Below are 23,642 nucleotides of genomic sequence, written 5' to 3'. Positions count from 1 at the left end.
AGAGAGAGAGAGAGAGAGAGAGAGAGAAGGAATAAAAGACCTAGTGTGTCTTTACTCCAGTCCTGTGACCCTATTTGCCTTTAGGTGAGCTGTTTTTGAGATCCCTGATACTTTTAGAACCCAAAGAAAAATGATTATTTTTTTTTTTTCTACTGACCAATGATACACTGAGCAGAGGTAATACTAATCCAGACTTTCTCACATCCTAGGTGTTGTCTAAATGCAGTGGAGTGAGCTGAGCCAGGTCAGATCCAGCTTGCAGGCTAACCACATCGTCTCTTAGGAATTTAGCTGTGGTAACTGCTACCCACCAGACACATTTCCACATCAGCCCAGTCGTACTAATGCCGAGTACAGACTTGTGCCGCTGAGTAGCCATGTCTCATCTCATTCTTCATCATCACTGCTGAAGAGCGCTGTAAATGATGCCCTTGTACCGACCGGAAGGATGCTAAAAGTTAAAAATCATATAAAGAAAGTCAGGCCCCTTCCCCATCCTTTGAGACTCTTTTCTTTCCTGAAGCTGCACCTTAGGCCATGCCTCTTGTCTTTTCCATGGTTTGGTAGACTGGGGAAGAGCAGAGTACTGCTCTGTTAACCTGGAGCAGGAAGGAGGACAGAGAGCCAGTTGTGGAGAAAACAAGACGAAGGGATCTTCTCTTTGACCTGGCAGCAGGTGGGTCTGGCCTGACCGTTCTTCCACGGGGAACTTGTGTCACAGCTGTGGGTACAGCTTCAGCTTAATCCTCAGGCTGGGTTCCCTCCCTTGCTGTGCATAGGGATGTGTACTTGGCAGTTTTCACAAGCTGACTCCTGGTAGTGAATTCATGACAGAGGCTGAAAATTAGAGAGCGGATTAAGGAAAAAAAAAAAAGAAAAAACAAAAGACAAACCCCAAGCATGTTGTGCTTTTTATGCAAAATGACATTTGCCTTGCCATCACTGCGGGGCCAGAGATTGAATCCTCAGCCTGGGGATTAAGGCCGAATGTGTGTTTGCTGAATAATTAATGGAAAAGCTGAGACTCCTGCCCAGCTGAGATCAGTAGGAATTTTCAGTCTGTGTTAGTCACTGGACGGTGCACAGCTCTGCGCCTTGGCTGGACAGCATTTTCACTCCACTGGGTGAAAAACCCTGGGGTTTTCAGGCTGCTGAGTGTTGTTAATCATTGTCCCATCTGATCTTCGTGGCAGGTTTCCTTCTGGTGTCCAGTCTTTCATTGGGATTGAAAGAAAAATCTCACTGACTCATTTATATGTCCTGTAATGAAAATAAGTGTTCCTGCTACATTGCTTACAGCTTTTGTTGGCTGAACCTCTTGTAATTGTATCATGGAAAAGACTCAGGGAGAAACTTGCCTTTCTCAGTGCTCTGTTCCTTGTTCCCTTTCTCGTAACCCATTTCACAATTCTTACCTGGTTTGCAATTCAAAGAGAAAAGTCCATCCGTTGCTGACAGAGGGCTTATGCAGACTGTACATGTACCAGTGCTAACCACAGTTTAACTGAAAGTCTTCACTGAAGTTTCACCTTTTAAGCTGAGTGTGCCATGGACGTTGTTTTCTACATCAGAGTTCAACCGTGTGCCCTTATTTATGCTTGCAGTAACCCCAGGTAAGCACCAAATAAACTTCATCCTATTGACACACAGAATTAAAGTGGTCTTTTAAAAACCTTACAGTAAGGCATGTTTTACCTGGCAAAATCTTTGAAATGAAAGGGCATTTTTTCATGCCTTTCTATCTTGGTAAACTCCCAGACTCTGTAGATACCTGAAAACAAGCAGTGTCCCAGCTTGAGGTCAGATTACAAGTTTCGTTGTGTTTTTAAGTAGTGGTTGCGGTTTCTTATTTCTAGAACGGCATATGACGCATACATCTGCTTCTAAGCATATGGGAATTTTTTTCTTAACACTACTGAACCTCTACTATTCTTTCCTTCTGACAATTCAGCAAGTAGAAGGCAGGTGCAAGGATTTTTGGCAATAAAAAGTGCCTGTAACTCATTATTAAAAGAAATGAAGTGCAATTAAATGGTGGTCTCGCACCACAGACCAAGCTTCGTGCAGAACTTAGCACGATACTTGAGATAGTGCTCAGAACAAACCGAGATCGCAAGGGTTTTATTTCCCCTTCTCACTTCCTTACTGTAATTATGATTGGAAAAGACTTGACCTGAGAAAGCAGTTTGATGCAATCACTGGGGAAATCCTGTGTATGGGAACCAGTGAATCCCCATTTCCATGAGAGACAATTTTCACTTTAGTCAATGGTACAGCAGCTCTAGGGTAACCAAAACTGGAGGCCAGACTGGTCCGGCTATTGAAGGTTGCTGGGTTTGTTCCTTGGAGTGGGATGGAGCTTGTGGGTGTCCCAGCATCAGCACCGTGTTTGGCAAACACAGTTACCCCCATTAAGGGAACCGAGCTCCTCAAGGTTGGGCGTTCCTTATTCTGCAGTGTCATGAGCTGCTCTCTGGCTGGAGCCATCGTCTGTGCTGTATCATCCAAATTAACAGCGCTTGATAAATCCAAATTCCTAGATGTATGAAGAAAGATGTTCTATGACGTTGTTACTTACTTTATGTTGTTTAATATCATTTCTAGATGCACAGAAGCTTGTCTCTAAGGACACCGCTGCACCAGCAGCTGAGATTAAAATGCAGGAAATACTTGCAATCAAACCAGTTTAATTCATGTATATTTGTACAATTTGTATTAAAAAAGGAAAAAAAATGGCAAAAAGAAAAATAGGTACTTGCAGACATTAACATAAAGACCAAACAATATTTTCTATTTATTTAAAAAGCTTTAAACATACAGAAGCAAACCCCTAATTATAAATGCATCATTATGCATAGATTTTACTGTTTACACCATACTGCTGGCTGCTTTTATTTTTCATCCAGGAATCTATTTAAACTCCACAATTACTGAAACATTCCTCTGAGCTTCCTGGCCTCAGAACTGCTGTCTATCTTATTGACCTCCAGCTGAAAACATTGCTCCAAAAAAAGAAAAAGTCAAATCTTTATTAAACAATTAAAAGTGCATTAACTGTAGAATTGTTTAATTTCATAAATGTTTAAACAAGTCAGTGAAAAACACCACCCTGTGAATTAGCTTTCTGCATTATTGATTGTAAAGTATCCTTTTAATAAGATTTTGATATTGCAAACTTTAGTCTTTTCTATTTTATTTTGCGCAACTGTTCAGTTGCACGGTGTAGTATTCCTGAAATACCCACTGCAGTACATTAACACTATTTTACATTTTTAACTGTGTATACAATGCTCTTGCTGTATATCCCCGTTCCTTCTTACAACAAAATAATTTAGCTCAATGAACAGAAGCCCACTTCTAAAAGATGTTTTAGTTTGTCTTGTATTTTGCAGGAGACAAATGCCTATTTCATTCTAAACAAATGCAAAAGAACGTAACTTCCCGGTAGCTAAAAACTAGGGTTGTTTTCTTTTTCTGCTGTACACAGGTTTAGATAAAAAAGTGATGGCTATTCTGCTTAAGTGTCCTTGATAAGAGAATACTGCCTCTTACAACATCTATATCCAATTGTATCTATTACTTCCATGATCTCTAGCAAAAAATTATAATCAATGAATGGTTTCATAAACAACAGGTGATTAAAGTAAAGGATTTATTATAATCTGCTTACAGTTGTTTGCAAAGACAGACATACGTTTTTGCATAAAGATATAAATTGCTTTTTAAAACTAATTTAGTGTGTTTAATTATATGAAGTTTCTGTGAATTATGAATTGTACCAAACCAAGATTAAAAGTAATAAGGTACAAAAATAGGAGCAAACAGACAACAATTTGGACTGGGACAGGCATTTAACAGTGAATGTAGAATATGGCTTTGCTATTTTAATCAAGCAAAGTTACTCTGAGACAGAAAAGGAGGCAGTAACTTTGTTAATATAAAAAGCTGCTGCAGACTGTATTCACCCAGAACCTGGCTTGGAAATTTTCTATTTTTAGACTTTAAAAAAATGTAAATGGAAAGATGGATGTACGACTGTTTCTTTACTGTAAACAACCAGTCTGCATGCTGTGTATCTAACGTTAGAAGTTTGGCTTTCATATTGCTGTGCAGGTCAGTATTTAAAGATCCGCCTATGAATTAGACTTCCAAAATGCAAATAATCTATGTATGTATATATTTATATATAAAAAAAACCTCTCTGAATACAGTCTTTACAGATTACCCATTGCATAAGGCAGGTGTCATTTAAAAAGACAAGCAGCACTGACTGTCTTCAGTGCACCAAAGCGCACCTCAAAATTTGGACTCAGAAAGGGTGTAGAAGTCTTAATTCGACCACCGTTGGAAAGAAATGCTACATTCTGACCAGCCAAGGGACAAACTATAGAGCTCAAAAACACCAGCAGCACCCAGAGAGAACACTACAGATTAGGACTCTGAAAAACTATTCTACTTAAATGAGCATATGGCAGCAACAGTTGAGCCTCAGAAAAGTTCACCTGTCCTCTATTCTACTCCAAAATTCAGTATTTGCTTATACATTGTGAAACAGTGAAAGTCACCTCAAAAAGCTTTTCTTCACAGTCTTACTCTAGAGAAAACATTTTTGAGACAAATTCAGACCAACTGAGTTGAACTTGTAGTGCGAACATTTGTCTTTTCAGATGTATTCTGATTATTACAAAAATGCTTACAAAATTACATACGGCTTACCACTAAAAATTCTACTCAGCTAATCTGCCCTTAGCAGTACCTTACCACCCCTCTCACCAGTACAAATCTGTTCGATATACTTACTGTAATGATCTGCATGTTCCCTTCATCATAATCAGAAATTGCTCTCCCCCACCTGAAATAATAATCTGACCTTTTAAGAAGTTTTATGTATCCAGTATTCAAAAGAAAAAAAAAAACCAACAACCTGGGAAACCTTAATAAAAAAAGAAAAATCATTCAACATCTCATTCACCCCTGTTCCCCTGAGAGAAAGGGAGCAGAGGGCAAAAACTCACTACCTCATTAAGCTGGCAAAAGCTTTGGAGAGACCGTGATTTGTCTTGTTAAATGAAACCTTCGTAAAGTGGCAAACACAACAGAGTGTTAGGTTCCTACGGAAAGATGAAGCAGGATTTCTAAGATGTGCTCAAGTCACGTACGCTTGCAAGCGAGACAAAAGGGAGGAAAATAGAGAGGAAAGGAGAAAGTCTTAAATACAACTGAAAAGGTTAAGTGTGGTTATTTACAACAGATACTTTAGGATGGTAAATTAGATATGATGCTAAAAAAGGCACAGCTTTCCCTTTCTTAAATACACTGTAAACGGTTCATTATGCATGCAGAACATTTCACTTTACAAAAAAATTACCTTGTTTGTTTAGACAAAGATAGTACTTAAATAGTCTCCAGCAAAATAGAGTTCTTTCAAAAATACTTTCCCATTCATCCTATTAACCATTAAAGATTTTTTGTCTCATTTACAAAAGTTCCTTACACCTTATTTCAGGTCCTTCACAATTTATACATACAGCAATGTACAGTACAGCAAAAGACTGCAAAAAATTATTTGTAAAGCCAGCACAATAGATACTATAAATTGATACCAGGGCATTTGTTTTCACATCTTATCCTTTTTAATTAAATAGTAACTGGACACTTACCACAGTGTATATCATCTATGATGGGATAACATGGGATAACAAATGCCACAGGTGGGGATAACAGAGTATTCCACACCAAATGTTCTGTTATTACTTTACATGTTTGGGTGTGTGTGTGTGTGTGTGTGTGTGTGTGTGTGTGTGTGTGTGTATAGTTTTTAGTTTTTATTTTTTTTTACAAGAAAAGAATATTAATGCCCCATATTGACTTTACGTTTTATGTGCAAACCAAGGGTAAGCTTTAAAAAGTTCTCATTAGTTCTTGAACCCTTTTAAAACAAGCAAACAATACCAGAAACTACATGGCATATTTAAAACTCCATCTGTTAAAATATCAAAATCAAAGAGTTATTGACTAGATATGGCTTTTCATCCAGAGGAACAGGAACATTTTCTAAATGTTTCGGGGTTATGGGGTAATTTCCAAACACCTAGGTCTTGCCAAATCCAAGTCAACTGCTTTCCATTCCCCAAACCCTTCACATGATTTTAGACTATTCAGAGACTGCTGAACAAGTGTAAATAGCATGTTTAAAATATGGTTTCTTGGGTCCTTCATGGGTGTGGAATAACACAGGGAAACTTAAGGCAAAGTTCTTCCATTTAAGACATTTTCTATCACTTCCTGTGAAAGTACAGGGGCTTGGCATTCCCAGATTCCACCTTTGGTAGCTGGTCACTGATGATTTCCACCAGCATGGCTGGAAACTCTACTTTCAGTGCCTGAGACTCTCGGAAGGTGTAGAAACAGAATTCCAGTAAGTCACTAACAAGCTGAAATACAGAAAGAAACACTTTTTAGGAAAAACACAGAGAATTTCACATGCAAACAACAGCTTCACCGAGGTATTACCTTAGATTATTACCAAGAAATGGCATCTTACTCTGACTTGGCAGACCATTTGCAGGGGTTAAAAAGCAAGCAAAAGAACTCGAATCCCAAAGCGCTACTTAAAATCAGCTAACTAGGAAAAACCAAGATACCACTGATGGGATTTTTCAGCATACCTGCACTTTTCATTTCACTAACAGGCAACTGGCCACCATGAAAACTTCAGGTACCCAATGTCTATGAAAATAAAGCTGCCTGCTCAGAGGGAAAAGATCAGCCCTACAGTGCTCTGTCTCTAAACTGCAGCTGGATACACGTTCATTAAATCAGATTATTTAGTTAACTTCAGTGCACTCTCCAGGGCCACAACCTCCAACTGCCAGAGCAGTTGATGTTTTTAGCTGAACAACACGAATGCTGTTTCACACTGTAGCATTTCAGGTTTTATGGCATCGCAGTCTATATGAAATTGTTCAGCTGATACAGCATTTCTATTTGTATACAAATGCATTTTTAATACATGCACCCCAAACTTCTTTTCTGCTCATGAAACTACAGAGGCAATATTTAAGGAAGTATTTATCTTTTAAAAGACAAAATCAAACCAACCAACAAACACTGAGTTCTCTAGTTGTGTAGTTGTGGCTAACAGCACACTTTTGCTTTCTCTCAGTGGAGTAAGCATGATGCTGAGCATTTTAAAGATAAAAATTCTTAAGAAGTCCTTCAGTGCTGGCAAGGGAAGCTTTGATCTGTAACACAAGTGCTGGGTTATCTGTTAGCACAGGACCACGTCCACCGGCAGAGCGGCACCACAGTGCACACCGAGCAGCAGCAGTCCCCTGCCTGCCTCTGGCTGCCAAAGGTTTTCACAGGTGAAACCCTATCACACTCCTCCCCAGTGGCAACTGCCAAAAAGCTTCATTTTGATCTATACATTATGGGAAACTTAACCACACCACAAGAATGAACATCAATTTTGGCTTTTGACCATTTTAATTTGTTTTGTGCTATTTTCTCCAAACAAAATGGTGAACTGCAGCTTGTCTTTGCTATAAAACAACATGCCACTAGAGCAAGAGAACTGTGAAGAGGAGAAGACCTCTTCCAGCATCACAGCCGGGGGAATTACTTCTATTTTAATGATAAAAACGTGGCAAAATCAATCTCAAGGCTCAATTGACATGCACTTGTTCATGATCTTTAATAGTAAGATAATATTACTATTAGTATATTACTATTACTAATATTACTATATTTCAAGACTAGATTTTTTTTTGTTGGTGTGATCCAAATGAATCTCCTGAAGCCTTGCAAGTTGGATCCCTTGTAATCTTTCCTTTAAGAAAAACAGGTTAGTACAGAGACAGAGGCAAGGTGACTTTTGAGACACCCATGAATGAAGTGCATCTAGGTCTGAAGTTCGCATATTACTTTCCATCGCAGTTCACCAAATTATTGTGTTGTGTGACTGAAGAAAAACTAGAGCCTCTGCTGTTTCAAAAATCAAAAATTATGCTGAACTTAACTAAAAACTAAAACAAGCAAAAAGGGTTTATCAAATATGAGTTTGTAATTTCGATTCTTAACATGTAGTGTTGCACTCTGCAGTAAAGCCTCTGTGAAAGATAAAGAAAAGTGTACTTCTGCAAGGTGGAAAAGGAAATTAAAGAATACAGGCAGCAACCACCTTCCTGTAGCACTATACCTTATTAATTATTTTCAGGACTTTCACAGGTGTTCTTGCAAACCTGTAAGCAATTTGACAGAGAAAGTGCCAGGATAACTGAAACCCATGACTTTCTGCTCCTGAGCACCACATGATTCTGCTCTTGCTTACTCATTCCCCATGATGTGACACGTCATGCGGCAATGCTCCTTTATTAAACAGACGCGTGCCTAATAAGAGGCACAGACATAATTTGGTTTTCAAAGGAAAAAAATGCTGATGTTCAAAGGTTTACTTTACCCAGTAAGAGATTGTTTCTGCTATTACTGCATGCCAAAAATACTCCCAGCACACAAAACCAAAGTGAAGGACGCTGTCTCTCGGTACAGTAGCCACTACTACCTCCTCCCTGCTTGTGCCATCAAATACCAGCACCACGTCAAGCTAAGCCTTGCACCCCAACACAACCTGATAATGACCTCATGTATGTACTGCTCCTCCTAAACTTGAACACGAGTATTTTCACATCACTGAAAGTGAGAGGGTTTGGATCAGCTCTGCTGCACTTTGCCAACCCCCCTTGCTGTGCTGATGGCTCACCTTCTGTCAAATTCAAGCTAATTCTTGCCTCATTACACTCATCTGAAGCCCCTGAATGCAGCGAGATAGGGATCACAGAAAAGCCTAGGTGGAAACTATTAATTCTACCTTCTTAGCAAGCGTTTAGTAGTATCGGGTATATATGTATGTCTGGTGGATATGTGCACTAAAGGGGACATTAAAAATAGTAAGATTCACAAAGAGAGCATTATCTGTTCTATACAATAAATGCGTTAGAAGTCCAGTGGGGGAAAACCAGGCTGTGGTCATGGATACTACCACACATTACAAGCATCACCATAGAGGAGAAAGGTTAACTTTACACAGAAATTTAGAAGAAAATACCGAGAATCCCCTACCATGTAATCCTTGGGTTTGGAACCTTAAGGATAATATATATTCTATACCTATTTAATTTGCTAAAATTTTTGTTCCTCTATGTCCCTTCTTAAGCAACGTTATCAACTTTAACATACTTGACAATAATCAACCACTTAGAAAACAAGAGTATTAGGAAGCACACCATGTGTGTTGCAAGGAACATGGGACTGTGGTCACAATCTTTTTACCTGCAACCTTAAAAGCTGTGTGGCTTTTGGGGTTGGAGAAGTATTTCTAGCACTAATTTAAAGGAAAAAAAAAAAAGACAAATGAATGTGAGAAAATCAAAGGCCAACTCAGAGGTACTAAATGCAGGTGTGTTCTCATACATTTTCAAAAGTATCATTCCCCTCCCACCAGCCCAGCAGCCTTGGCATGAAGCTGCACTGAAAGGATGAAAAATTCAGGTTCCACAGGCAATGTTAATTTTGAAATTTGAGTACCTGCCTTTGCACCCCAAACTACATTCATCTGATACAGTTTTGATTTCTAAGAGGTAAATAACTTAGCTAGTCTTTTGCTGTAAAAGAGAAGTTCCCTCTTCAGTAATTTAAAAGTTTGCTTTCTTTTGTAACACACAAGCTCTGTCATCGCAGTGACAGCAACTGATGCACCACAAGTACAAGTGGTCTCTAGATCAGTAAAATAATGCAAGCTATCCAGCACCTCTGCTTATGGGTTTTCTAGATCAAATACAGAGCCAATTGTTCTTCAAAGGCTTGTAAGCTCCCTGTGCTCTAAGAACTCCAGACTACATTTTACCTGACTGCTTTTACCCTCTACTTCTGGGAGTTTATACTGGAAATGCTGACACCTCCTCTAGTACAGCAGCGTGAAAGGCAACTCTAATTAAGCAACGTGAACAAAAGCACCACTGTTTTCACAAGCAGTGCAACGGTGACTAGAAATGTATTTACTTTTACAGTCTCCAATTATTTCAGCTACTGAAGCACGCTTCTGAAGAGTTACAGCTTAGCAGAGCGCAGGCAGTGCAGTTAAGGCCACAACTAAAATTACTCCCATTTCCTCAGGGTGCAACCAGGACATCGTTCTTGCCGCTGAGTAGGTAGCTGTTCGGCTCTCTCTGAAGCTGGCAATAAAACATGGCTTGGTACCTTCAACCACACTGTAAGCCTTCCTCTGCAAAGCCAGGTCCTGGGTATCTCCCAGGATGGAGACTGCAGCCTCTCTAGGTGAGCAAATACCACTAAGTAAATGAATATAAGCTGGGTTGCAGGGATGCAGACACACAGGTCAGAATTACCACGTCCACGTCACCCAGACTACTGTAAGACATGACAGCTCTTCTGCCAGCCAGTGGATCAGCCATTAGCTACAACCCTTCACCACTTCAGTCATTAATTATGAAGCTTTCTCTCATCACTACCCTACAGACAGTGTGCTGCGTTTAAACACTTTCAAGGCTACTGCAGTCTTAGTAATTCTGAGATTTTTACTTAATCAATCTTCGCATTTGTACGCTGTATTAGGCACCTATGAGAAACAGGAGTATTAATCAAACATCATTTTCAGTTATTAGGGTGGGGTTTCCATAAAATGGATTTTTTTCACCCATACTGTTCTTCATAACTAAAAAAATGAATCCCTTAATGAAGTTCATGAAGTTAATACAGTTACAGTGACCTTCAAGCACTTGCAGAATTTTTACAGCAAAAAGAACTGCTTTTAGTTTGGCAATCTCACCATGCCCTTGGAATTTCCAGAAAGAACTGATTTGCAAGGGTGCACATTTCTGCGCTCAGTTAGTTTTCTGATTTCAAAATCTCTCACAATCACCGAGTGTGGTATGAAAGTCCACAGTCACTTCTCTATCGGGAGCATCTTTGCCATTAAGCCTACTGATACAGCAATTAAGGCAGCAGTAGGGTAACAACACAATGCTGAGTAGTTTCTCAGCTATTATTAGCTACAGCTATTACTGTCAAAAGCCTCTGTGTTCTCATATAAAAATGTCACTCCAAAAACTTTTGCTGTCCCTTTCAGGAATGGGTCTCTGCCCCTTTTCTACAGAGCATGGAGGGGGCCTGTGCTGGGAGAAGGCAACCTTGCGGCTCTACACGATGCAACTGCGTGGCCTTGGTGACTGTCTGTACTGAGCCAGGCTCCGTGCAAGGACAAGCGGCTGCCCGTCAGCTGCGCAGCAGTATATTGCCTCTTGTTTTCAAAACCCCTGTGTTCCAAACTGCAGAGGAGTCAGGAGCTGCCTGCCCCAGGCAGTCCCCTTCACCCCAGCAGCAAAGAGCCCTGGGTGAGTTTGGGACTACTGCAAACTCCTGCTTTTTCCCCTTCACATAGTGGATACAAAGCTCATGCTTCATGAATGCTAAGGTTAAGGACAACTACTGCCAGCCAGGTCTTGATTATCCCATTACCCCCATATTCCCTTTTGCTCGCAGTTCTATGAAAATCCCATGATGTAAGTTATTACCCTGAGGGCTCAGGAAGTGAATTATTTGCCCTTGGGATGGCTTGCAGGCTGATTCTCAGGGGTACAGATTTCCTTTGGTGCCACAGTGGCTATTTTCTAGCTGCTTATGGAATCTTGAACTCTAACCCAAAGAGTAAAACTTCCCAAAAGCACAGGGGAAAACTGAGGTAAGTCCAAAGGATGAAGCCTCAGAATATACCCATGCAGTTTATCAACCTCACGCTAGCAAGTAGTAAAAGGTGGATAAAATGCAGATAGATTGGACACTAAGAGTATCTAACCAGAATAAATGCGGAACCTAGTTCTGTCTGGTCAGGTGCATTTATCCTATTCAGAAACTGCACTCATTTCTTTGGGTTTTCTTCATAAACACTTGCTCACTGAAAGCACAGCACTTGACACCTGGACATGACATAGAAGAACCTGAGTTGAACTCATTTTGTGTGCTTGGAGGATGTGTGCAAGCCCTGAGTATTGCACACCAATGGCATCCTCAGCCCTTCACCAGGGTTAATTTTGGGACAACTCTCCTTTGCTCTACTGTCAGCAGTAGGAGGTTTCTGATCAACCATCACAACCTGAGCAAGACGACCGAATTCAGAGTAGCCCCTGTCTATATTAGAGAGCTGGGAATCAATTTCTCACTTGGCAGATGCGTATTAGCCGCTGCAACACACACACTCATGCACACCCTTACACCACTGATGCTTTTGTAGGGGCCACACTGGGAGCAGGGACTGGTTCACAGCTCTGACTAAACAGAGAAAATGCCTACTCTGAGGATTCAGGCACTGGGATTAATCAGGGCTCCAAACAGCTCATCAGATGTGGGACAAAACTTTGGCAGATCAGCAGCAGAAGTAAGTGCACCCGAAGGTGTTGGCAACAGCTGAGGGGCTCTCATCTGCAGCTTTGTATTTGTGGGATGAAGCACCTGCAGAGGCACATTTGTGTCCACTGCAGCGTGCCTTGCAGTCCTGCTCCTAGAGGGTCTGTGCCCTTCTTCCCACTGTCAGTGTTTTTAGTGAGTGTAACCCTGGTGCTTTCAGCCTATGGAAAGATGCACCTCAGCTATAAATTATTCCCTTCAGGAACCATAAAAATTAATTATTCAGCAGCACGAGCCTTAAAGAAATTATTTTTGTTTGGCAGAAAATATCAACAAGCAAATGACAGTGCAGTGCTCTGCCTTGGCAAGACGGGGGAAGGTTTACATTAAGGCTGAACGTCATGGCATCAAAACAAAAGCCCTCTTAACTCAGAGTCTGTTTAGCATCAGTCAGATTGAAACCAAATTCAGCTTTTGTTCTGCAAACCACTTAACCATACACTACACTCTCTATATTAAATGAGGCTTGTCATGCAAGATACAACTCTTCCTGCCAAAGCCAACAGGAGATGTTGAGGAGGATCCAAACGAAGTTTTTGATACCATGTGTAGTACGTCTGTTTCTAATGTTCCTGCATGCCGTTTGTCTGATCACATCACGCTGTTCACCTACATCCAAGCGCTACATATGCATCTCTTCCTGAAATGCCCATGGCTACTCATGGGATTGAGACAGAAATGTTTATGTCCTGAATAGGGAGGTCAGTTGTCCTTGCTATGGTTCTCCATACCTAACGCTGGTGAAACGATGCACACAGCCCAGCCACAACAGTAGAAGTACAATCCCCACAAGAAGGAAGTGTGTTGATTACACTGCTGCCCACAACGGTCCCAGAAGACATCCACCCTGGGGTCCACCCACATAAGCAAGGCTGAGCCATAGCACAACAGTGAGTAAATGGCAACAACTTGCTCCTCTCTGCCATCTCGTGTGGAGGGAGAGGAAGGCCATGCTGAATCACCAGGCTGTCAGCTAGTGCCTGCTGTATCAGCAATCACTGCTTCCAACCAGCATCATGCAAATAAAGAGCATTTTGGTGCATGGCAGCACTGATGCAAACTGCACAGCAGCCCGCAGCCGCATGGGCTGAGCGCAGGTGTGAGCATGCACGTGTGTGAAACTGTGCTCTTCTTGTCTGCTCGGGATGGGTTTTGGTTTCTTATTTTCAAGTTTCACTTTTTGGTGCTTTGAGGCTTTATGGATCATTAAATAAAGGTGCTGATTTTTTCAAATACTGAAGTGCCTACCTGGCCTTCTTGAAAATTTCTTTTCCTCACCTTGGCACTTTTCTACTTGCACATATGTCCGCCGTGTGGATGAATGATTTGGTATACTGAGCAACGTAAAAACAGCGTTTATTCCCCCCCCATATTATATAAGCCAAGCAGACTGTAACTTGATATTCCCATGTGGCTTACTTCACATAGTCCTCCGAAAGACTATTTAAAAATGAGGTCGATGAAAGCAAGTGTGAATGTGCAAAGGAGCAGTATTCTTTTATTGTTTACCGCTGCGCTCAGGTAAAACGACCTCTGCAAATGGTGAGATGCTGCTTTGCTCCGATGGAAAAGCTGGAGGCAGCGGGAGGACTGAGTAAGCATGAAGTCTGCACCAGTCCTTTTGGGCTCGTGCTGAAAATGCCAATGCTGTGGCTACAGCAGCACATAAACATGGGGCTTCAGCTCCGGTTAGACTGCTCAGCACCAAATACATTCTGAAACTTTAGAACTATAATGGAGCAAGTTAAAAATGCACAGGTGACAGCTGAAAAAGGGTTCCTCCTATACTAAGGAATCGATCAGAAAATTTGCATTTACACTGACAGAACGGAGAAATTCTGCACTAACAGGCAGTGGAGGGAAGAAGAGCAATTAGCACTTCTCATTAATATTATCACCGCTCTGAATTTATTCTGACGGATTTCAAAAACTGAAAGATCAGTTTTAAAGAGAAAAAATAAACAAGTGCCTTGGTTGAACAAGTCTCCAATAGCAGCTCTGAAAGGAAGCACTGTTGTGCAGACAACTGGCCTTTTTAACGGAGAATGCTGACAATGGGACTTTCTTTAAAAAGTCCTTTGTAAGAAAGTGCTCTATTAAAACAAAAGTAATGTAAAAATAGCTTAATTAAATATTAAATAAAACACAAGAGCAGTCTGCTTCCTCTGGTTAGTTCAGCTTCCAATGGCTAATGCTGTGTTTTGGAAAATGTCTGTAGGACACAGTAGCATTCTCGGTAAGTGCGAGTCTGTCATCCAGTCACCTTAACCACACAAACACGCCCATTTAAATAACAAATCATAGACACTGCCTATTCTGAAGAGGATTAGAAAATTACATAAATGCAGAGGTTTGTTATGCTGTCCTGAGGTTCAGATGTGACTATCCTGCAAATGATTTTATCACCCATCCCTTCTTTCCACTAAAACACTACAACTTCCTTTGCTGGCACAAAGCAAGTGAAACCTGATCTCTGAAGAATGAGCCATTACTGCAGTACTAATAATACTCTCCCTGCCTCCCACTACGATTTGCAATGTTTTAATGAACAACAGAACAATATTTGAAAAATAATTCCATATGTACATTCTGTAAACAGACCTCAGGCTCTTACACAGATTTGACCTGAAGTGCACTGTACTGTACAAAAAGTGAAATATAAGTCAAGTACAAAGAAATGCAGAGTCTGAAAAGTGCTGTAGGTTCTTCATGCAGCAAAGTTACTTCCCTGCCCACCCAGGACCGAGTAGGGCAGTTTTTAACTTCACTGCAGCTCCCCAGTTTTTACTGGGAGGTAACCAGTGCATGCCTCTGCTTACGGGACCCCTTGTCTCTCATACCCAAACACAATTAAAGGTCATTCTTGCTGTCCCCATGAGTGTCCCATCTCTTGCTGCACTGTGGTGCAGCCACAGAGAGGACGGGTGCCAGCCCTGCTGGCCCTGGGCAAGCGGTTGGTGCCCAGGGCTCTCTTGGGGGGCACTGGGAAAGACTCCTCAGCCTGGGGAGACCCTTACAGCTGGGTGTCTGGCTTCCCTGGTGGGGACTTCAGGCACAATTATGGAGACCACAGAGATACGCCCTCACTGCTGCTGCTCAGAGCATCCGGAGAGGTGAATCTCTGCACTTACCATTTTACTGGCTAGAACCAGGTTGCTCCCAACTCAACAGCTCAATGTTACGGATACCTGTTCTGGAATCGTGAGCTGGTCCCACGCACTAGGCACCTACCACGACCCTTCAGGGTCACTTCGGGCTGAGGCACCAACAGCCTTGGTGTTTTGGGACTAAACTTTTAGTTTCCCATGTCATTCATCATATCTCACACTTGACACATTTAAAACAAACACCTCACACTGGAATGAGACTGGGTGGTAGAAATAACCTAACGATACCGTGAATTTTATACTTGAAAAGCTCTAATAAAACTTCAAATACCCAAGATGGCTGCAAAGTCTCAATACATCTTTTCAAGCCATCACTATTAGAATCCCAGCTGTCAAAGATCACCAAATTAGTTCAACATTTATTAGCACATCGGGCACATTAGATGTGCAACACGCTATTCCCGCACCTTTCACTGAGACACGACCCGCGAGATACTCTGTGTGGTGCACTCGCGCTGTGTCTAACTTAGGGTCACAGTTAACATCATTTCTCTTGCTGAAGAACCTCTGACCCCACTAAAAGCTCTACTGACCTTCAGTGAATCATTGGAGGAACACACTACCATTTAACAAGGGAGAAGGCAGCAGCACGCAGCCTTTAATGACTTTTACTTTCTTATTTTACTTGGCAGCTGTCCTTAAATTCATCTGCTAACAGCTTCTCTCAGATGTTCCTTTAAAAAGAATTTCTGGTTTGTTTTTTTTTCCTTCCTGTTAGTCAACACAATTAGAGACTACTGGTTTACCTTAACAGTGAGATTTTAGCTTAACTTGTCTGCGCTCCCTGAGGAGTTATACTTACATCATGCATGGAGTCAAGAAGTTTAGTCAGTTGGTAGAATCTCTGCCAGCTTTGCCCAGAGTTACTTGGACATTTAGTTACCATCTTCTTTAGTTCTTTAATGTAATTTGCCCTCATTTCTTCAAATGCAGCTTGGCTTTTGAGACCATCCTTGGGAACTGTCATTGAAAAGACAGTCTTATATTAGTATTAACTGTATTGTTTATTCTTTTGATGTGCATACGTAAAAAGTTACAGTAGTTAATGGATGAAAGAATTAAACCATTAAGCAAAGTCCATAATTTTACAGACATTGGTATGGAATCAACAACAGCATACAGATTTTCAAGTGATTCAAGCATCCTCTCCAGATCTGAAATTGCAGAAGCTGTGGCAGAGGATAACATCTCAGAAGCACAACACATGCTATCCTCATGCTGAAGCTGTTTTTAATACAACCCAACCACAAAAAAATAAGACGCAGATGGATCAATGAAATTTCTTTAGAAGTTGAAGATGTGATTTATCATTCTTGAATGATTCCCCACACTTAGCAGAGGAGGGGAAGGTACAGAATTACAGCTGTTACGTGCAGAAATGCTAGCACGAGTGACACGTTTTCATGCCATAAAGTAACGTCTAAGATTTCTTTGAATGTTAGTAAGCATCTGCATGACACATAGAACAGACAGAGCTATTATTCTGCATGAAATGGAAGACTGTTTTCCAAACAGGCATCCAGACCCACTGTTTAACCAAGACATATAGTTTCAGCCTTTAATACAAGCATTTCTAGTGCCCTATTAAAGTTCCCATCTGCCAAACGGATAGTTTCAGAAGTTTGCTAAAAGTAGAGTTTTTTTGATACTTTTTACTGGGGCAGATTTCAGCAAGGCTGATAACAAAAGCAAATACACTGTTTCTTTACAGACTTCAAATACACTTTCACTCCAGCAGGTTCTGCCTCCAACAGGAATGGCTTATAGGAGAACCCCAGAGAGGTTATTAACAACATTACACAAAACATTCTGATGTTTTAATACCTGGATTACCTTGAATACCACTTAACCATCAAATATTTTTCTACTCTGCGTCTCTTAGTTCTAGTCCACAGAAGAAAAATAAAATACTACACTGTACAGGAGTGAGTTTATTTTCTAAGCAAGCCAGAAAACTCTGTCAGAATAAGCTAAATGAAAGTTACTTATTAAAAAATGAAATTAAAAAAAAAACCTGTGATCTTTCATTATACCTTACTTTGAATTAACATCTTGACAGAAACTGTCTTGTTCATCCTTTCCCTTCTGTTTGAAATCCTGTGAACTGCCTTCTATCCCACTGCAATCACATCACAAGCACGTAACAGCCACCCAAATGGCTCTAGAGAAGAAGCTTTAAGAGAAAGCACCAGCATCTACCAGAGCAATTTAGCAATGGAAAACAAGGAGGAGCTCTACCACCACATGAGCAGCAAGGACTTGCAACCATCAAGTGCTGGAACGGGGCACAAGGAGGAATCTTTAGAAAAAGCCTAGGAGGTAACACGCCAACCTGCCTACCACTCAGTAAATACTAAATATTTATATTATATAAACATAATATTTAATTTTTAAATTCAAGGTGCCAAATCTCTCAGTCAGTCAGCTGACAGACAGAAGAAACTGTCTGGAACAGATGTACAAATTCAATTAAAGCTGAATGAATACAGATACATCAATCAAGATGAAGTAAGGCCACCAGAGCATACTGTGGTCCTTACACAGAATGCATGGGCTTTACAGTTTCTTTAATATTTACAGGCCTGTATTCCTACATGCTGCTTAAAGGCTGCTAGAGCCACTCTGTCTACTACTATGTATTTTACTGTTCTGTCTAAAAATTATTATACCATCACCCCGGCCAGATTATTAAGAAAGAAAGAAAGACCACAAATAAAGAGAACTCAAGCAAAACATGAAATTCTGGAGGTTTGCCCAGTGTTTCTGATTTTACTTATTAAATGCAGTGATGCTTTTGGCAAGCTCCCAAAATCTATGGTCTGTGGAAAGCAACAAAACAATCGAGTTGTAATGTGTGGTTTCTTCCACATGTAAATGGAGTGAAACTTCCTTGATGTGGTCATTGTCAAAGTTTCAAAATAACTTGTACTCTGCTCATCACACAATTCAATTAAAAAAATTAAATTAAAATGAACCTAGTGTTTTCTGTCATAAAGCTGGATCAAGGTACAATCATTTGAAACCAGGTTTGCTGCCCTTTACACAACACTCACTGGGTTTTGATCACTGTCTTCATTTCCGTTTTGCTCGCCTCTCTCTCTAACGTAAATACCCTGATTCTCCCAAACCAAACTATTTTTAGTATGCTGTCCAGTGACTGCAGTGTGTGTTTCAAAGGAACCCAGCTAGCTGAAAGTAACTGGCGAGGCTGATCTTGCCGAACAGATTTTCGCAATAACTACAGTCATTAGTTAACAATCTCAAGAAGGTAGAATAATAAAAAACTATCTTAAAGAAATTTTGAATTGTTTTTAAAATGCCTTTAGGCTCTTTTTCTAAAGGTTGTCCCCCTTCAGGGCTGATTAAAAAGTAGTAGAGCCAGATCTCCAATCCAGACATGCTCTCAAAAACATCTTTGGAGCCAGACCCCCCTGTAAGCACATCCATGTTGAGCATGGAAAGCTGCTTCTGGAAAGACCAGCAGTCCATCTCCTCAATCCCTCGGTGGAGCAGGACCTGGGGGTCAGACCCCACGGGCTGGGACACAAAGTGCTCCCCTATCGGCGCCCTCTCTGTCTCACTCCTGGGGAGCTGGAATAGCTTCAATAGGAGAGAGGGCAAGAGAGAGGAAGACAGCCGAGCCCAAAAAACTTATAGCCCCAGCAGGTTTCTATTGGCAGATCCAAATCCCCTCCAGCTGGGATTAGAACTGCAGCTTCACAGCCTCCTTCAAAGAGAAGTGCTTTAACCACAGAGCTACGGGCTGGGCAGGATGAGCGAGGTCTGAAATGAAAGGTATTCCAGACAGGGAAAAAGTGCCTGTCCCATCGCCTTGACAGGCGGGGTTGCCAGTCGGCTTTGCTGGATGCTGTAAATCCCTTCGTAGGCACTTAACTCTGCCTGCAGCCAATGTGCCCACGCCACAGCTGGGGACTTGGGAAGCTGCTGGGTGCTGAAATGCCACCATGTCAGCCCACTCTGGCTTCCTTTAGTGGTTTCAGCAACAAGCACCCTCCAGCCCTGCACAACTAACGTCTGTCGCCTGCCATTCATTTCTTCTCTCAGCTTGCTGAGGCAGAAGATGGGGTGATGGGAGAAGACAGCAAGATCTCAAAAGGCTTGCTGGGTTCCACTTGCCACCGAATGTGGAGACGCTCAGTGCAGCACGAGCCTGGGCAGCCTGAGCCCGGGCAGCCCCTGGCCCCGGCAGCCTTTGGGCATGCTTTCTGCTGCTGACAGCTTGCAACTGAAAGCCAGAATAACCACAGTGACTTCCCTTTGATTTCTAGCTCCTCCTCTCCCCTTTCAATGCCCCCATGTCCAGCCGCCTTCTGTAGATGCAATTCTTGCCCCATGACTTCACTGAAGTGGCATCACAAACACTGACCAATTGAGCTGATGCATTATCTCATGATGATGCCACTGAATGGATCCCACAAAAAGGAGCATGAATATACAAAAGAAAGTTTGTTCACAGGTAATAGGCTTTTTCAATATTTTCAGTAAGATAAGATCAAGAGATCTGCTAATTACCACACAGTGCAGTAACAAACACCAAGACGTAATATTGTATTTTGAGAAAACTCAAAGCATGACACTTCAGAGAAAAAGTTTGCGCTGTCATTTATTATACTTTTAGAGCACTGTGAAAGGGCTTGCCATTTTCAACTCACTTGGCATTGGAAAAGTACCCATTTTTCACCACAGGCAATGTACATCTTTTGATCTGGAAGGTGACATTAAGTCACCCAAAGTGGTGGCTTTGAGTGTTGAGCAGGGACTTCTCCCCAGTCACCACAGCTGCTGTACTCTCTTGGTGCACCTGGCCCACTTGAGTGGTTCCTGTACAGAGAGGGTGGTCAGAGCCCCTTACTTGGCCACTCCTGTCCTTCCAATACACGACGTATTCAAACTATAAAGATATTTCCTGTGCAAACAGAAAGCAAGTTCTGCAGATAAACCCTCAGCTATAAAACCAGGCTTTTCCTGCAGGCCTGCTGGAAACAGTTTGGCTCTTTTGTCATTAGTTAAAATCTCGGCACCTTTGTGAATTGGAGTATTTTCAAGTAATCCCATGTAACCATAAACCTAACTTACCTGTGCTTAACAGCAGCAAAACTTTCATTATAGTGTACTCCTCAAAGCTGAGCTGCAAGCGAACAAACTGCAGACTGATCTGGTGCATCCCCTGGCACAGTTCAAACATAGCAGACTGGCGCATCCGCTCCCTGCAAAGAGAAAGAAACAAAATCCAGAGGATAAATATGGGAGAGTGCAACATGCATGGGGCAGCCCATGCGTGAGGAAAGCGAGGTGCGACCTGGAAATCAAGCACTGATCGCAGAGGTCAGTGAGACACACAAAAATATCTTGAGTTTTATATACTGACCATGTTGATGAACTGTCAAAAATGTTTCAAAATATGTTTGAACTGCCGGCATTTGGTCAGCCCTGCCCTGACTGATGGAAATGAGCCTGCTGCAGGGGGGTCATAACCGGTGTAGTAGGGCAACCTACACCCATTCCATGTGTATTTTAAGTGATACATGCCCCATCAGTTGACATATAGGTGGAAATGCGTTTCAGAAGTGTCTGGTGCAGGGATGATCTGCGGGAAAGGATGTCCAAGAAGCACTGATACCGTCACACCTGCAGCTGACCAGGGTGGTCAGCCCCAGCCCCAGCCCAGCAGCCTCCGACACTGCCTGAAGCCATGGACAATGGGAAAACCAATGGCAAAGGGCTCCGCTGCCCACCACGCACAGTCGGGTCCAACACCCAGCAGCCTTTATGCATCCTTCCCAAGTAACCTCCATTTCAAAATCTCTGATTAGAGGTCTAGCTCCAAGGAGGAAAGCATAGGAAAAAAAAGGAAAAATTATTTTCCAGTCACTAAAGTTCCTGTTAATATACTACACTGGACATCCTACAGGGAATTATTGGTCAAATTGTTGCAAAGGTCTCCTATTCAAACCCTGAAACATTGAAAAAATGTGCAAGTCTTTTTTCCAAAATAATAATCTAAAATATTCTGGAATAAAGGAGTATATAACAAGTCAATCTTGTTCATCAGTACAGATTTTTGCCTGTTAGATCATAAAATAGTGAGGATATATTACTTGAATCCAGTTTACTCTTTTTTTTTTTTACCTCTAAATATACTTAGCCACATTTAGCTTCAGATCCCCTCTCTCTTCTCTTAGGCAAATCCAAGCTAACCTATCCTGCACAGGTTTCAGGCAGAATCAGTTAGGATTTTACTGTACTTCTAAAGCTGCTACCCAAAACCCCAAAACCTGTATTAAAGAGTCACTGAGAATTGCCTGTCTCATTTGTAACTACGATATATATGCAGGTATTTAGACAAGATGCTCTAATTATTCAGTGACCATCACTTTTATTTTTTTTAAATTGATCAACAACAATCATCTGTATTACTTCAAACATTTTATTCATGTAATTGGATGAAGTTCAGCTAACTATTTTAACCAACCAAGCTGCCTTTTCAAATATACAAATTGGCTGGTGAAAGAGAAGAATCATACTGTGTGCAAACAAAGACTGATGTAATCTTCCTGGTGTTTCATTTCACTACTGCCAGAGCAGATTTTATTTTCCTCCTTAATACTAACAGCTGACTCCCCATTCTCATATGGGCTCTGCAATTTTCCCCTGCTCCACTATCTTCTTGAGACTAAGAACTTCCAGCTTTTTTTTTTAAATTTAGCAATTGTAGTAATGCCATCTTTATTTATTTTTATTATGCATCTTTCCAAAATTACCAAATCTAGGTCTAGGACACAGATAATGGTAGCTCCTAATGGAGGCTCAGAAGGGCACGTACTAAAGTTGAAAGACAAACAACAAAGGGACATTTGTATTTTTAAAAAAATACATTTTAATGTGTATCTCAGACTAAAGACTAGCAGGATTCAAAAGCAGAACAGTATATTATATCCATTATTACTTCTGCAGGATGCCAAAGTTAGTTTCTCCAAGCTCAGAACATAAAGCAGCTGCCACCATCCCTGCCTGCACTTGACCTCCACAGACACAAGAAGCACCAGACCTTTCATCTGATACCACAAACCACACAGCAAAGTAAAACAAAACATTTTGAGGTTTTGTCTCAGGTTTCTCATGCTTTCACTAAACAGTGTGGCAAAACACTCTCTGTGACAGCTAACCTAAAAGCATCTTGCCTCAATTTTTTTTTCACATTGCATTGAACATTTTGACATTTTAACTTTTTCTCTCATTTTTTTCATATTTGTTTTGCTTTTATATGATTGGCTAAATAGAATTATTTCAGTAAAACTAAGGTTTTGTTTGTTTTGTCTGTCTTTTAAATATTTAGTCTTTTATCTACTTACAAATATTGATCTCTCATTTACCCTCAAAGAAAATTTGATGGCATTGTTAGTAGCAAGTTAAAATTATATGCAGAACTAGTTACTAAGTAGTTTATTTAACATACAGTAAACCTAAAATTTCAAATCAGTTTCCGTCTTAAAGATCAATTCAGTTCAATTATTACTTATTTACATATTATTACTAACTACAAATTATGTCAGTTAATTCATGACTCTGTACGATAAGCATTTTGTAGGAATTTGCAGTATTCAAGTTTGCATTTGATTTTTAACCCACACAATGCAAAATAAGAGCGCACAGAGCTTTTGGAAAATGCACTGCAGATATCTCAATACCATGAGAGTAACAGAAATATAAAGAAATAGAAATGGCTTACATATTAAAAGAGATGAGGCATAAAGAAATTAGGGCACGTCAACATAACACAAACAAAGTTACTTCTTCCTTTCCAAATGCACCATCTAAGAATAAATACCATCAAATCATCACAAATGCCATTACCACCACTGAGAAAAATTAAAACAAACTTATGTTGCCTTTCTTGCCTCCTTCTTATTTTTCTAAGGGGAAAAGAAAAGAAAAAAAAAGGCAAAATCCAACCAACTAAAACCAGTTCTACGC

The 23,642-nt window shown here is 40.9% G+C and overlaps 1 protein-coding gene across 1 annotated transcript in view; it reads right to left on the bottom strand.

Annotated features, from left to right (window-relative positions):
• Positions 1-2,670: 2,670 nt before the first annotated feature.
• Positions 2,671-23,642, bottom strand: part of LOC104538853 (mineralocorticoid receptor-like) — a 36,907-nt gene continuing 15,935 nt past the window's right edge. The window contains exons 3-5 of the mRNA XM_010182209.1: positions 20,745-20,875; positions 16,450-16,607; positions 2,671-6,434 (exon numbers count right to left, since the gene is read on the bottom strand). Coding sequence (XP_010180511.1) covers positions 6,279-6,434; positions 16,450-16,607; positions 20,745-20,875 — 445 coding nt within the window. The 3' untranslated portion in view covers positions 2,671-6,278. The remainder of the gene's footprint in view (positions 6,435-16,449; positions 16,608-20,744; positions 20,876-23,642) is intronic.

The sequence above is a fragment of the Mesitornis unicolor genome, unplaced genomic scaffold, assembly GCF_000695765.1.
Source record: "Mesitornis unicolor isolate BGI_N332 unplaced genomic scaffold, ASM69576v1 scaffold1394, whole genome shotgun sequence".
Taxonomy (NCBI): Eukaryota; Metazoa; Chordata; class Aves; order Mesitornithiformes; family Mesitornithidae; genus Mesitornis; species Mesitornis unicolor.
Note: the sequence above shows the minus strand (reverse complement) of the source record. Positions and strands in the feature narration are given on the sequence as shown.